This window comes from Colias philodice, chromosome 6 (genome assembly GCF_061535455.1).
Source record: "Colias philodice isolate Cphi_HAF_F1 chromosome 6, ilColPhil1 Martin Lab GWU primary, whole genome shotgun sequence".
NCBI lineage: Eukaryota > Metazoa > Arthropoda > Insecta > Lepidoptera > Pieridae > Colias > Colias philodice.
Window position 1 is genome coordinate 6,188,918 of NC_143091.1, and position 15,605 is coordinate 6,204,522.

General features: G+C 32.1%; 1 protein-coding gene, 1 long non-coding RNA gene and 1 other non-coding gene across 3 annotated transcripts in view; 1 reads left to right on the top strand and 2 right to left on the bottom strand.

Moving 5' to 3' along the window:
* LOC149487730 (uncharacterized) overlaps positions 1-15,605 on the top strand; it is a 161,331-nt gene that overhangs the window by 128,318 nt on the left and 17,408 nt on the right. The gene's annotated exons all lie outside the window — the stretch shown is intronic.
* On the bottom strand, positions 948-9,171 carry LOC149487748 (circadian clock-controlled protein daywake-like). Its single transcript, XM_089696369.1, has 6 exons — positions 8,971-9,171; positions 8,634-8,803; positions 6,530-6,600; positions 4,613-4,752; positions 2,774-2,923; positions 948-1,169 (listed from the first exon to the last, which is right to left on the bottom strand). Exons 1-6 carry the CDS (start codon positions 9,032-9,034, stop codon positions 1,012-1,014), a joined length of 753 nt encoding a protein of 250 aa, XP_089552495.1. The 5' UTR covers positions 9,035-9,171; the 3' UTR covers positions 948-1,011.
* On the bottom strand, positions 12,174-12,366 carry LOC149487749 (U2 spliceosomal RNA). Its single transcript, XR_016315816.1, has one exon. It is a non-coding gene; the product is annotated as a U2 spliceosomal RNA (small nuclear RNA).

Here is a 15,605-nt window from a genome sequence, read left to right on the forward strand (position 1 = left end):
ATGGTCGCGAGATGCCATATATTCTTCAAAATTGTGTTTTGGCGGCGTATTTGAATATCATGTTTTTATTTTCCATTTTCTCAATGAATAACTACAAAAAATTAAGAAACATGTGTTTTGTGTGCTCTATAAACGTATCTTAATAATTTGAGACAGTTTTCAAAACCTTGTCAAATAGCCTATTGAGATTCCAAAGCGGAGTACAATATTAGTAATTAAGTTATTACTTATCTTTTACGGGGTCTCATGTTGATGGAATTTCACTTATCTCGACGACTTTTTAATAATTTGAAGACCTATATGGCGTCTGTTATGCAAAATGGCCCTTAAGAAGTGGCTGGGAGTACTGACATCTTATTTTTACCTAACTGTATATTCTAAAACATTAAGTGAAAATCAGCCATGAGAAAATACGTGAAGTACTATTTTTATGAACCTTTATCATCTGGAAAATGGCCCATTGACCAAGCTAGCGGGTAGGCGTACGATGGTAGCACTACCCAATCGTCCACATTTCATCCGTCAGAATATAGGTGAGGTCTGGCGGCCATGGGATCTTACTCTTATAGCTCTTTTCATATTGTGATATATGTATACTCTGTCTGTTTGTAATGTTTCATTTTTATAAGTGTTAATATTTCAGTTGGCTTTATTTACAGATTCTGAAAGAGACGAAAGTAACAATAGATATTTCTTCTGATCTCGACTACTTAAGATTCACCGACAGAAGCTGAAGTTAGCATCTTAAAAACAAAATTATAGCAATGCTGAAAAAAATCAGGAATCGACATAAAACATACCTAAGCAAGTAGAAGAAGAATAAGTAAAGTGTAAACACTACTTTTTGGTGGATTTCGCCTCATTATTAATTCATTTCATGATTTTTACTTACAAATAACTTTTAGCACATCATAGTTTCCAATAAGGAATGCAAATAAAATAGACCCTTCTTGGTAATCAAATATTTATTAAATAATTTACAACAACTCTTTATTATATTAATGTAATGAACTATGATTTATTTGGGAATAGGGTATCGTAAGGAACTTTTAAAAATATTTTATTAGCTATGCGTGTTCCAATTTTGTTCCAGTTACTTTGAGCGAAGGGTAACATTTCTTTATAAAGAAGACGCCAGTTTTCGTTCGTAATTCGCATCCCCAGTTCGGCTGAAAAATAAAGTTAATTTTATTTTAGTATGCCCAAATAATAATTACCTAGAAGAATACCAATAACAATAAGTATTGTAAGGAGGGCAATATATGTATATATGTATAGAGCAGATAGACATACAGCTGTTTTCGTCTACAATGTACACAGCTCTATATGCAATTTCAATTTTTAAAGCTACAAATGGGCCATTATTTTCTCACCATTCTCCACTTTCCTTCCTTTAAAAAATTCATTTTATGAACAATAATGGAGATAAAATTAAATATGTAGCAGTACCTAAACCCACTTGCCAAGTTAGGTGTAAAAGGAATAAAAAAACATACAGGCGTCATGCAAGGTCATATTTTCTTGTTAAAAGTTAATGTTCATACTGAAATCTCCAGTGTATTAGATATAAGCTTCTTGAGTAAACCCAAAGTGGGTTTTAAGTAGTAGCACAGATAATATAATACTAGTAGGTACCTACGCTACTACTAAAATGACGGTACGAAAAATAAAACTATTTTTAGTAACATTTAACTATATAGGCCTACCATAAATTAAAGCTTGATTGCCGCAAAAAAGTATCTTGGCGGTTGTTTTTTTGTTATATTTCAATGATTACAGAGCTCAACATCGACCTTGTACCGAAATGTAAAACAACGCACATTTTTGAATTATAAAAATATTAAAGCCTATCATTGATTGTTATGGCAACATTGCATGTAAAAAGAAAGTATTCGACTGAAGGACTTGTATCCATGGATAAGAATAAATTATTAAAAAAAGAAAGAATTTTATGTTACAAATAATTGTAAAAATCGAATTTATTTTTCTTATTATATGAACCTATTAATGTAGATACACGTTACCAATAGATGCTTATAAAAAGGACATTCAAGGTTAAGTAGTCTTTTTATCTAGTAGGTACTTTATTAAGTTCCGCTATAAAAAAATATTATAAATGTATTCATAGATATTTATAGAAATAAAGATTCTAATCAATGTATAGTCTATAGACATCTTATTCAAACATCACACGATGGTGCTAATTACGATTTTAAAAGCAAACGCTGAAGGATATAATATAATGCCTATGTGTATTGTTAAGTCATTAATAAGTAATAAAATACATGTCAATAGTTCATTTGTTTAAAATTTTACTACGAAATACGAATTCATTTTAGTACTGGTAAAGCTAGTAGCAAATTGCGGTGAAGATATTAGAAGGTTTTCATGTTACGTAAAAATAATAATTTATATTAACTTATTATGAAAATACTTTTTTTGGCTCAGTATTATAAACGATCAGCGGATTATTTGAAATTGATATTTTTGGTTTTATGGCATTCAAATTCTTCATAAATATAAATTTTTATAAAGAATAGAAAGTATTATTTACCATCTTCATATCAAAGTATGTCCTAATAACGAGTTAGATTATAATTTTATGTAGAAAAGTATTTATTACCTACCGCGGCCCATACTTATGCCCATTATCGTCGAAGAATCTATTTCTCTCTACCCTCAAAAAATATATTTACCATAGAATTCTATGCCTTATATTTTAAATAATAAGTATTGATTCCACCTTTCTTTTTTTTATTGATTTAATACTCACTTAAGGGTTTGCTGTCTGGATTTTCATTAGAAAGATAAGTCTTCATGGAACCGACATCGGGCCGCATGTAAAAGGAATTAATTCTTATGTATGTGACTCCATCTATAACTTCAGGTTTACCGTCCAATTTCCACGTATAGACAAGATCAGCTGAAAAGATAATGTGGAATTATAAAAAAAATTGTTTCTTTTAAAATTATAAGTGGATATTGCGCACGAATTCATAAACGCTATGAGCTTGGAAGATGGCGGTGCGTCAAGGGCGATGACATTACTAGGGACGCGCTCTTGCTAGTGAGGTGAAAGATCCACGGAAAATCGGTAAGGTGACCTTATTTAAAGGAGATTTCATAGGGTTCATAGACTGCTTCTTCATCCAACGCTGTGTTGTTTAGAAAGACACATAACTTACTATTTTAACTAATTTTTTCGTCAAGACCTTTGTAAAATATACCTAATGTTTCAATAGTTTATTGATACCCTATACTATACGGGCTGTATCAACAATACATACCTACTAACTTATTTATAATCATGGATTTCGGTTATTAGTACATGAGTTACTTACTTACTTTAGTATACACTTATACAGTGTGATAAGATACAAATTACAATACTTGTCTGTGGATTTTCCATTAAAACCATTTTAGAATGGTTTATCAGTAAGAGCTAGCGCGCACGAGCAACTTTGTCTCCGCAACTATTTTTTCTCTCCACCCATGGGCTAGTATGAAAGTGCGCGTACGTAGCGACGCAACTCCCCATACAATTGGAATCCCCATACAAATGGAAGAGACAAAATAGTTGCGGAGACAAAGTTGCTCGTGCGCACATAATAAACAATTTCTGATTTAAAGAACTGACGTCGCTACAATTTTGTGTCAATAAACCTTCTTCTTTTTAAATACCAGCGACTAAGCCAGAGACGTTACTGTAAAAATCGAAATCTGACATCTAGAATCGAATGCATTGATTACGTTTTGTGAATAAAAATCATCATAAATGTGTTGTTTCATCAAAAATAAATGTGTTGTTTTTTTAATTATGATACTTGGCTTATTTTGTTCCTTAAATTTACGAAAGACAGTATATTACTGGGACAAGGATACGCCTGATGAATTTTAAAATTGACATGTGTTTCAAGTTCGATTGACAAATGTTTCAAGTGCGTATCGTTTAATTCACTTTTAAGCAGGTTATCTCTCTTCGAAGATAAAATTGATAGACGTTAAATGTCGCCTATTAAATTGGCTCGACTATAGTATATTTTACTCGTTTAAAAATGCAATAAGATTCATATTAACATTATATGATAATAGATACAAAAACAAGGAAATTATTTAATTTAATTTTAACAAACATATTTACAAATTATACTGTATATGTATTATGATGCTAACAACATTATTTTAATTCAAATCATGTGTCGGAGCTACACGACAAAAAACAACCTTGTTCAATGTTCATAGCAAGTTGCTATGTACCTATCAAATTTTTTAAAATGTTAATTATTTTCATTTACATGATACAGACATATTTATCATTTACCTGTAATATTATTTGTAGTAACATTATTTCCCTACTACCTACTGATCCGCTATTCATTTTTCGACTTATATACCTACCTAACATGAAAAAAGTTTTATAGTAAGTAAGTCTTAAAGTAAGTAATTGCTTAATTAAATAATAAAGTATGTATCTCATTATGTCTATAAAATGTTGGCTTTTTCTATCAAATAAAAAGTTGTCCAAAAATTGGTTCTAGTGTACCTATACTTACTGAGTCGCTCCTAATAGTTGTCACCAAACCCAAACTAACTTTATTTAGATGTTACTTACTCATTGTGTTATTGAAATCTCCATTAGCAAGGATCTTGAGGGAATTGTAACTGCCAGCTCCTTCATATTTTCCTTTGATAAATACTTCGGGGGTAAACATATCTATTTCCAAATGGAAAGACTCTTCGTCCGCCTTTAGTCTAAAAAAATATTAGGTTAATTATTATTACTATCATAACCATAAGGCATGTTAAGATATTCAGATAGATTTGTTATTATAATAATACTATTAGCTTCTCTTTGGTTGTAATTAAAAAACTTGTCATAAGAATAATGGTAAGGAGTTAACTTCTTATTATTAGTTGATAACTTATCGAGGCAATCCTTTGCTACTACTTAACTACTGTAATGTACATAATAATCCTAATTAATAATTAATAAGTAATTTTTGCTTCTGCCCATCACAGGGATCGTCTAGTACTCTAGTACCTACGTGCGTTTTTTAGGGTTCCGTAGCCAAAATGGCAAAAACGGAACCCTTATAGTTTCGTCATGTCCGTCTGTCCGTCTGTCCGTCTGTCCGTCTGTCACAGCCGATTTACTCGGAAACTATAAGTACTACAGTGATGAAATTTGATGGGAATATGTGTTGTATGAACCGCTACAAAAATATGACACTAAATAGTAAAAAAAAGAATTGGGGGTGGGGCCCCCCATACATGTAACTGAGGGATGAAATTTTTTTTTTCGATGTACATACCCGTGTGGGGTATCAATGGAAAGGTCTTTTAAAATGATATAAAGTTTTCTAAAAAACATTTTTCTTAAAGTGAACGGTTTTTGAGATATCAGCTCTCAAAGTCGTAAAAAGTATGTCCCCCCCCCTCTATTTTTATAACTACGGGGTATAAAATTCTAAAAAAAATAGAGGTGATGCATGCTAATTAACTCTTTCAACGATTTTTGGTTTGATCAAAGTATCTCTTATAGTTTTTGAGATAGGTTGATTTAACTGTAATTTATTATATTTGCTGCTACGGAACCCTTTGTGCGCGAGCCCGACTCGCACTTGGCCGGTTTTATTATAGCTCTACATTGGTGTCTAATTCGCAATCAGTAAATATTTTATTATTTCTTGGAAATATACAAGTAAGTGCATAATATATCTTTACAACACTGAAGTTATCCTTGATTCGTATAATTTTTATCATTTCGACAATCGCAGACATTCATGTATTGCGTGTTTGCGTAAATATGATAAAAGCTTAGGATTGAAAATAAATAAATGCATTTAATTTAATTTGAATAAGCAGAAATATCTCAAAATAAACAACCTTCGACGATATAAAATATTAATACATGCTTATTTGTCGAAGGTTAAGTACAACTACTGCAGATGCAACATATTGACTGCTATAAGTGTGTGTGTGTGTTTTTTTTTTCATGAAATGCAAGGACCATCTTTGACATATAAATAAATAAAATCAGTAAAGTAAGTCAAATCAGGTTTGATTTGCTTCACTGCATTATTGCATTAAAACATCATATCGCATTATTAGTCTTAATATATAGTCTTTCGACTGGAAAACTATCGTATTTCCTTATTAATTATATTAATAAATAATAAAAATGAACAATATAAATTAAAAGATTCAATTCGAATATTTTGAATATTAATCAAGACATTTTGTTTCTCCATGACACAATCTAAGTACTTATATTATTATATACATTGTCACTTGGGCATGGAAGAGCCATGGCAGGGTATGTGATATACTTACCAAATATAGAGTTTTAAAAATTATATTTATAGTTCGATTTGAAAATAACAAATCAATCATAAGTAAATGAGTTGGTATTTATTTTTATAAAATCCTTAAAACAAAGAAGAATAAAATATCATAATAACATCAAGAAATTGAGGTGGGTAATAAATAATAGATAATTATAATATTTACAATATACAAAGGTCCAAACCTTGCATCTCGAACCGTAGACGTGCTGAGGCCACTTACATAAATATCGAACGCATTCATTTTTGCTTCAATCTAAAAAAAGAAAATAAAAAAAATAATAAAATTATTGAAATAAATTTTTCAGTTTGTAAATTAAAATTAGCAATCAGCAGTAAGTAAAACAATGAAATAATTATTAGTTAGTATGAAGGAGATGTTGTTTTTTTTATTTCAATAATCGTCGGGAGGCCGACTAACGTTTCACCTTGGAATTATTAATAAATAAAACATAACCACAATTTTTTATTTGTATCAGATATGTTTTCGATAAGTTTATTTTGGCATGCTTAATAGGGTCTCAGAGCCAAATGAATTATCGAGACGAAAATAATTTATAACATAGTAACTAAGTTCACTAAGGTACGTGGTCTTTTTCCGCGAAATTAAACAGCGTTTGTTTTTAATTTAATCCAGATGATACCTAAGAATGTATCGCTTTTATACAAGGTAGTTAGAGCGATGGTTAGCCGGTAGTTAGGCCTTATTGCAGTAAAGGAAAAACTAGAAATATAATTGCTTCCTATTACTGTGTACGGTATATATTAACCATTGTGATACAAGGTAATTAGTGTCGCCAAATGGAGTTGGTAATTAGTCTTTTGATAGTCAAGCGTATCAAGCATCCTGAAGAAATTTTGCTGTCAACTTTGTAGGTCACAAGTCTCAACAACCACAGCACCTTACCTGTGTTACGCAGATAGCTTAAATATAGGTAAGTACATAGAGATCTGTAGGTATTCAGAATTGAAAACCGTTGGAACATCAAAAATTCCGAAATTAAAAAAGGATCTTTTAATTTTTTTAACAAAGTACTTAACAATTAAAAAAAATTGAAAATATAACTTCGCGCCAAAATGCACCATTTTTATTATTTTGATGTACCTGTTTAAACAGAGTTTCTTTGCACACTCTTGAAACTAATAATAGCATATTAATTAATAGTCAAATCGTATTTGAAGCAGTGTAAAAAACATCCTATATCTTAGATAACATTAGAATTACTCGCACGTGAGCGAAGTTTTTGCCCGTGAACTATAATCTCATGGTCAGGGCTACACATTAGTTAATACATTATACGGTCAATCTATATAATATAGTCTACCTATATTCTAAAGGTTGGTACTTTATAGTTTACTAGCTTTCCAGCCGCGGTTTCGCCCGCGCAGTCAAAGAGAAACCCGCATAGTTCCCGTTCCCGTGGGATTTCCGGGATAAAACCTATCCTATGTCCCGGGGTAAAAAGTAGCCTATGTCCTTTCTCGGGTAACAAAATATCTCTTTACCAAATTTCATGCAAATTGGTTCAGTAGTTTAGGCGTGATTGAGTAACAGACAGACAGACAGAGTTACTTTCGCATTTATAATATTAGTATGGATGTCATGTTGTTATTATTGAACTCTGCATTTATAACGTTGAATAAATAGGCGATTAGAATAATTAACGTATTAGTTTAATGGAATTAAAAAATAGAAAAAAATAAATAAAAACAGCATTATACAATTTATTGAAAATATAGGTGGACCAATACATTACATTAAAAATTACCAGAATGTTATCTCTACATTCTGGTAATTTTTTATGTAATGTAGCTCCTGTAACTACATAATATATTATAAAGGCAAAAAGTATTTCTGTTTACTTTTTCTACATAATTTTTACTTTACACACCAACCATTCAAATATGTATCTATGAATTATCTTTAAGATTTTTTTTCTACCAACCAAACTTCACCCGAAATCTCTACATTTAAAGGGATTTTTTTCGCTTCCAGCTGTTTATCCTATCAAGAAAGAATAGTAATACTATCATGTTTCTGTTCTTCATTAATTATCAAAGTCGTCGAGTAAGTCGTCATTATTATAGTGTACGAATTATATGCGATATTTTCTTGTTTTTTTTTATTAACAAAGCCTTTATAGCCCGCTTTGATACGATAAATAGATTTAAAATTAAAAATGATGTATGTAATCATTCCTTTTTTTATTAAACGTTTTTGCCAGAACATTTTTAAAATGATATATTTAATAGAGTACCTACATAGTGATTAAGTTATGCAGAACTTACCTGATTATTTTTATATTCAACTTTCAGTTCTTTTTGTAGGAAAGGGTCCAATGGGGGCAGTCCCAAATCTTTATTTCCACTAGCGAAGTCCCTTACTCCCTTATGCACTGCTTCTATGAGACACTCGTTAACTTCCAATGAATTCCTGTTACATACTTTTAAATAATTTTCTGCAAATAAAAAGTGGATTTTTAGAACTTTGGATTTTTTTTAAGTACTTACTTACATAAAAAAATTTAATACTACAAATCACAATTTTCTATCGAACACCTATTGCAAAAAATGCAAACATGAGTCTAAAGTTATATATATGTACAACATTCACAGAATCACTCACCTATATTTTCCAAACCGTACCCATTACATACAAATAATGTTAATATAAAATATATTTTAAACATCTTGCATTAAGCAAAACAACTAGATAGAGGAAGAAACAAGTTGATATAAAATTAAATTAATAAACGTATAATAAAAACGACTTCTAGTGGCAGCCTCTCTCGGTCGTGTTGCGACGGCCACGGCAACTTTAGTGGTGGTAGGAGCTTGTGATGTTGCATAAACATACGCGACTCAATGTCACCCACTGGTTCTGCTGTGTTATTAATTACGTCACAACTCACAGTAGACAATGCATAAGATATCTATTCACACTCTTTTCGTTGCCTTGTTCGATAACATCTTTGAGATATATCCTCATTTTCTTATCCTTAGCATCAAACAATATATTATTATCCAAAGTCTGATGTCTACCAACTTTAAGCTACTAATTATTTTGTAAGTGACCTTCTCTGAGTCTTGTGTTTTTATATATTTTTATTGTGTTTGCATATGCATATGCAAGAGGCTTGCTATGCTAGTGTGATTATTTATTACCCGAAAAGGACTATCACAATGCAATGGTACAAAAACGTATCTATGTCCGACATCTGCCTAAGGTAGTGTAATACTCGGTACGAAATGTATGTATTTTTTGTGTTTTCATTTGAAGATATAACTCTTAGAAAAGATGGAGCCTCCTTCCTACATTCTAAAGACAATTAATATACTCTGTGATTAATATTTATGTGTTTATAGTTTACTTTAACAAACCTAAACGAGTGCTAAGAAGAGTATTCGTGCAAAATAATACTACCACATGTATGTACAGATATCAAACAATTCAAAAAATATTTCGTTGTATCAAATTGAGAGACTTCGCCGTTTTCGTGGTTCTGACTGATTAATATTCCACCAGTCGACTACTGCTTGAGATTTCGTAATTGCAAAGTCACTTCCTTGTAGGTAGGTATAAATAAAAATGGGACTATAATATCATAATATTTACATTGAATACTATAAGTGTATCCCAATTTTAACCTAAACGTCGATAAGATTATTATTGGACTTAATAAAATTAAAGAAATAACTAACAGAAACTCGGTACATAAGTAAAACTTATTCTATTTATTCAGAGCAGGCAAATTTTGTGGCAGATATGCTTATGAATAATCCACACGGAACAAGGTCAGTTGGTCCATGCTGAGAATCTGAATAACGTAATCATACAGCTGCCAGACAATATTACATCCTAGCGTAAACATTGAACAATGTCTGACAGAATAGGTGCCAAGTGTCAACTGACATTTACTAATATGGAATCCCTACTAATATTATAAATGCGAAAGTAACTCTGTCTGTCTGTCTGTTACGCTTTCCCACTTAAACCTCTCAACCGACTTTGATGAAATTTGGCACAGACAATCTTTAGACCCTGAGCGACCGACCACGGGCGAAGCTGGGACGGCTTTACAGACAACCAATTTTTTTCTTGACAGGAGTGCCGAAGTGGTAAGTTTCTGGTAAGTGTAATAAGGTAGTGTCATAGTGTAAATAAGGTAGTTAAGAATGACTGAATTCGTTACGCGTTATTAAATTACAACTATGTAGTATGTACACATTTTGAGTTTCACCTCCTTTCACAAAAGAATCGAGCTAAATATCGTGTTTAAATTCATGTTAAATTTCATTTGGATTCTTACATTTAGTAATTTTGGCGTGAATTATATATTATTATTTATTACCATATTTAGGAAATAATATACAGTGAAACCTGGTTAAGTGAGACATCAAGGGACCTGCAATGTCATTTCACTTATAGAGGTATTCCACTTACCCAGTGTCTCAGATATACAGGTATACATAAATATCTGTCTCATTTACAGAGGGGTGATAACGATTGTATCTTTCGTTTTGACATTTTTCAAATAAACATCTGTATGATAGTAAAGCGAAACTAAAACTGAAGGTAATTGAAGCTCAAAATTTGTACTTAAATACTTGGAATTACGTGTGGAATTTGTGGGTTGAATAAGAATGAGTAAACAAACAATGTTATCTCAGTTACAGAGGTTTATGCATATATAAAATTTACTCGCTGTCTCAGTTATAGAGGTAACTATGATGATAAATCGAAAGAACAAATCCCAGTTATAGAGGTTCACCCCGTCCCACTAACAGAGGTAATTCAGTGCCAAAGTGTTGGGACCTCAGCATGAGTTCCAGTTATGGAGGTTTCTCACTTATCCAGGTCCCACTTAACCAAGTTTCACTGTAATAATATAATATATTATTACCATATTTAGGAAATAATATTGTAATACTGTGGTGATAAGTATGTTGTCAACTGACAAACGATTATTTGAATTATATTTTTTCGTTTTATGGCAAGAAAGAATTCCATCACGAGGCGGGAATCGAACCCGCGTCTTTTACTCTGTTGTCTTATTGCTAGTACTCTCAATAAGACACGTTGTACTTTTGGATGGAGGCTTAAGCTTAGCAATGTATTATATGTAGGTACTTTATTTTGGGAATATCATTTATCTTTATCAGTGATCACAATATAATATATATATATATATTTAACAAGCAAATATTAGCAATAGCAATCCAAGGATGCATGATTTTTCTTTAAGGAGTCCAATATTTAAAAAATGTTACCAACATTTAGCAATTCACCAGTGGTTGTATTTTTATTTGAAGAGGATCCTTAAAAGATCTATAATATGGATGTTCTTAGTTCATAACTTAGAAATTTAGAATACATATTTTATAAACTGAAAGTCTGACAACGCGTACAAACACATTCCGTCTGAAGTCAGCTAATTAGCCGGGTTGCGTTTAGTCGGTTACCACGTCATTTTATATAAGTAATAATTACATCTATGGTTGATAATTTATTACTTAAATTGCATATACATATTACACACTTAATGATAGGTGTTTTTGATAATACTATCCAGTAGCTTTCCTAATAAATATGTTCTGTGTATATGATTTGAGAAAGTGCTCACTGCATTATCATTAAATATTCATTTCTCATATTTTTGATAATAGATCAAGTCAAGTATCAAGTAACTATCTTTTTCCAGGCTCTGTAGTTAGTATTGATTGCTAGGCAGTATTAAATAAGATGACAATGACACTTGCACTGGTTTAATAAATTATATAGTCATATTTTATTGTCGAAGTCTTCTTAGTTATTTCAACTTTCAAGTATTTATGTGGGCCGATCCCGGCGGCACTGCAATGCCGAGCCGACCCGTGACGGGAGTGGAGCGAGCCCCGAACATCCCGTCGGTTTACAAAAATCAGTTTAATATACTGGTCCCGCTGTGCGGGAACTTTCAGATATTAAGCTGAAAAGAACAGATACTACACTTTGATCTTAGCCAAAAGGCCGAGAAGCGATGCCGAAATCTACACCTCAGTGATATATCAATACAATGAAAAAAAATTTCAAAAGCGCGTTCTCTTTGCGGCGTTTCTACTAGTAGCGACATCTGTCGCATTGCAGCAGGACACCTCCCGGACACGACACCTCGGACCATTAGGTCCCACCCAGTGCCCCGCCTGTAGTTGCAGGCGGCGTTGCCACCACTGAAAGGGGCCGTCGCCCCGAACAGTTACCCCGAGGCCTGTGAAGGCCTGCGTGGAAGACCCGGCGATCGAGCGACATCTGTTGTTTGTAGTGTTTGGAGTGCTCACTCTAATGAAGAACATTGTTTCGAACCTCCAGGAAGAATCAGGAAGAAGCATATTAGTTTCAGTGGTGGAGTTGCTGGATTATAGTTTTAGAATGAACTAAACATAGTGATTGCTCCAATTCGTGATCGAATTGAACAGCTTCAAAATCTAGCTCAAAAACATGCTTTTTTTAATGCCTGCAGTAATACTGGCCACAGGGATGAACTTAGACGAAATTAAGCTCCTTATTTAGGGTAAATTACTGAGAGCCCTTTTTAAAATAATTTGACATTCGTGCATTTTTAAATAATTTGATTATTGTCTAGAACTCTGAAATCATTAAAGAAAGAACGCCTGAAGTTATTATAATGTGTAACGCTTTTCAATAAAACTTTGCCTATTATTGCAACTGTTGAAATTTTTTTTGCAGTTGGAAGATAATATTATGAGAATACTTATTTCATAAAAAAACAACCATTTTTGATGATACCAAAACGTCCGTTCCGTTATATTTGTTACATATAAACAGTTTAAATGGACCGCAAGTAGGTACACCTACTCAAATATTTTTGCTCGGCTCATAACGATACAATCGTAGAATTGGCATAACGGTACAATTTAAGATTAATGAGAACGTACAGAAATTTTAAACGTTGCTTATTTGCAAAGTACGTGTCCATTAAATTAAGTACATCTTAAAATATTTGTGTCTATAGATTTTTACCGTTCGATTATTTTTTTATGTCGCACATGGTTTAGTTAGGTTGCAACGTATTAGGGACTTTATTTTGAAATACAATGTTTCTTAATTCATCGACACTACAACAATTTGAAAACAGATCAAAATTGTATCTTCAAATTAATCAAAATCATTTTGCACGTTACATTTTGTCTTTTAAAACCCTTTTAAAATCAATCTGTTAAGCCTTATATGATGACGAGGGATATCCTTTAAATTTGGTTGCGGAAAATCCCATGATGACTCCGATTTCTTTAAAAGGATCCACTGAACTATATTAAACATAAGACGACAGCACTTAAAGCTTTTTAGGTGTATAAAAATATAGAGTAGTCAGTAGATTATTAGAATTATTTTCCTCTGATATAAGTAATATGGTTTTCTTAATTTGCATTTTTCATTTTTCATTTCTTCAATTTAAATTTTGTCTAGTTCTGTCCACTTGGAGGCGGTTTATTTTTTTGTTAAAAAAATAATTACTTGAGTAGGTAATTATTCTCTGTGACTCCATAATTAAGGATAGGTAGGTAATTCTGAAAAAGTCCTGATACCTACTAGGTAATCCTGATGCTACCTACCTAACAAATAAAAGCTAAATAGCCGAAATAAATCACTCCACGTGTTAGAGAGGATATAATTAATAAACATAAAGACATCAAACCGTAATAAGCCTTTCTTCATTACTCTAGCTCTTCTCTAGCTAGTCATTATGCGTATCAATCACATGTCAAGAGCACTGCAAAATTAATGTCCCCTTATTTCCGATAGGTCGTTGACACGGTTCTAAGATCAGTGTAAGTAATATGATTATCCGCAACGGTATTTATACACCTCATGTTCAAGAGGAAAATATTCTTATGTACGTCGGTGAACCCAAAGCTAAAGGTGTCATTTCATCGAAAGCTAACTCTAGTTGTTCTGTTGTCCAAGAACATACTCGCGCTCGCACTCCTTCTTTTCTTTTGTATTTTCGTGGCATGGTTCTGCTACAAATTACTATCAGTATACTTTAAGAAAGTCATCGCAAATAATTTTAGTTTGGGTTTAGGAACACAAACAACTTATGAAATGTTAACATAAAATCTCTCTTTCGTCAGAAAAGAAAATCCCGTGAAAATTTTATGTAAAGTAATTTCCTGTTTATTATTAAACTTCGGTTCAGTTTTATTTGATACACGTCTTTTCATTTTAGAGATGTTTGTTGAAAATATCGGAAAAATATGTAAAAATTGGCTTGTTTTTCCTACTCCCTATGTCCTATCTAATAAATAAAACAAGGTCGGTCGGTCTAAATTTCATTAGGGGAATGTTATTGCAATTTTAATTTAATTTTATAATGATGGGATGAAATAAATAAAGTTAAATCTTTGTTTACAAAAACTATATGCATGCGTCCCCATCGGTATATATTTGATAGCGCATCTATCCAGAGAGACTATAGATATATTATCCATACTAATATTATAAATGCGAAAGTAACTCTGTCTGTCTGTCTGTTACTAAATCAAGACTTAACTACTGAACCAATTTGCATGAAATTTGGTATAGAGATATTGCGATACCCAAGAAAGGACATAGTCTACTTTTTACCCCGGGACATAGGATAGTTTTTATCACGGAAATCCCACGGGAACTGGGACTTTGCGGGTTTTTCTTTGACAGCGCGGGCGAAGCCGCGGGCGGAAAGCTAGTCATAAATAGTTTAAAAAATTCCTTCATTTCGAATCATGACATCACAATAGAACGACGTTTATTTTTTTGTAATTTACGAAAACGTCTCGAAAGCTTCGTCTTTTTCAGAACATAAAATATACTTTTCTAAACCACTATACAACGCGAACGTCCACTACCCACAGAAACCATACTATCCATTCTTTACGCCACTTATTGTATGTACCAAATGCATTTTTGGTTCGCCAAATGCACTAATATTCATAGATAGATAGCTATCTAGACTTTAATACGTTATCTTATCGGATGAATCCTAAAAAGCCATTAGCAAATACCTACTCGTACATTATGATTCGGCAATGTTTTTATTCAACGAACATTACAGATGTGAAGTGTAGAAAAAGAAAAGTCGAGTACCTAATTATTAAATACCGGAAAGTCATATTTTCAGATTTCAGATTTTCTCAATTTTAGGTATTTCTTTCTTCTTCCGATTTCTAGGTACGTATATTTTTTAACTTCATTATATGTATGTAGTAACTTCCGTACGGGTA

Excerpts from the sequence above, each read along its gene's own strand:
- LOC149487748 (XM_089696369.1), bottom strand. The coding sequence starts at position 9,034 with ATGTTTAAAATATATTTTATATTAACATTATTTGTATGTAATGGGTAC. Across the intron at positions 4,753-6,529 it reads TCTACGGTTCGAGATGCAAG|ACTAAAGGCGGACGAAGAGT; the intron begins GTTTGGACCTTT and ends ATATTTTTTTAG. Across the intron at positions 1,170-2,773 it reads TCCAGACAGCAAACCCTTAA|CCGAACTGGGGATGCGAATT; the intron begins GTGAGTATTAAA and ends TTTATTTTTCAG.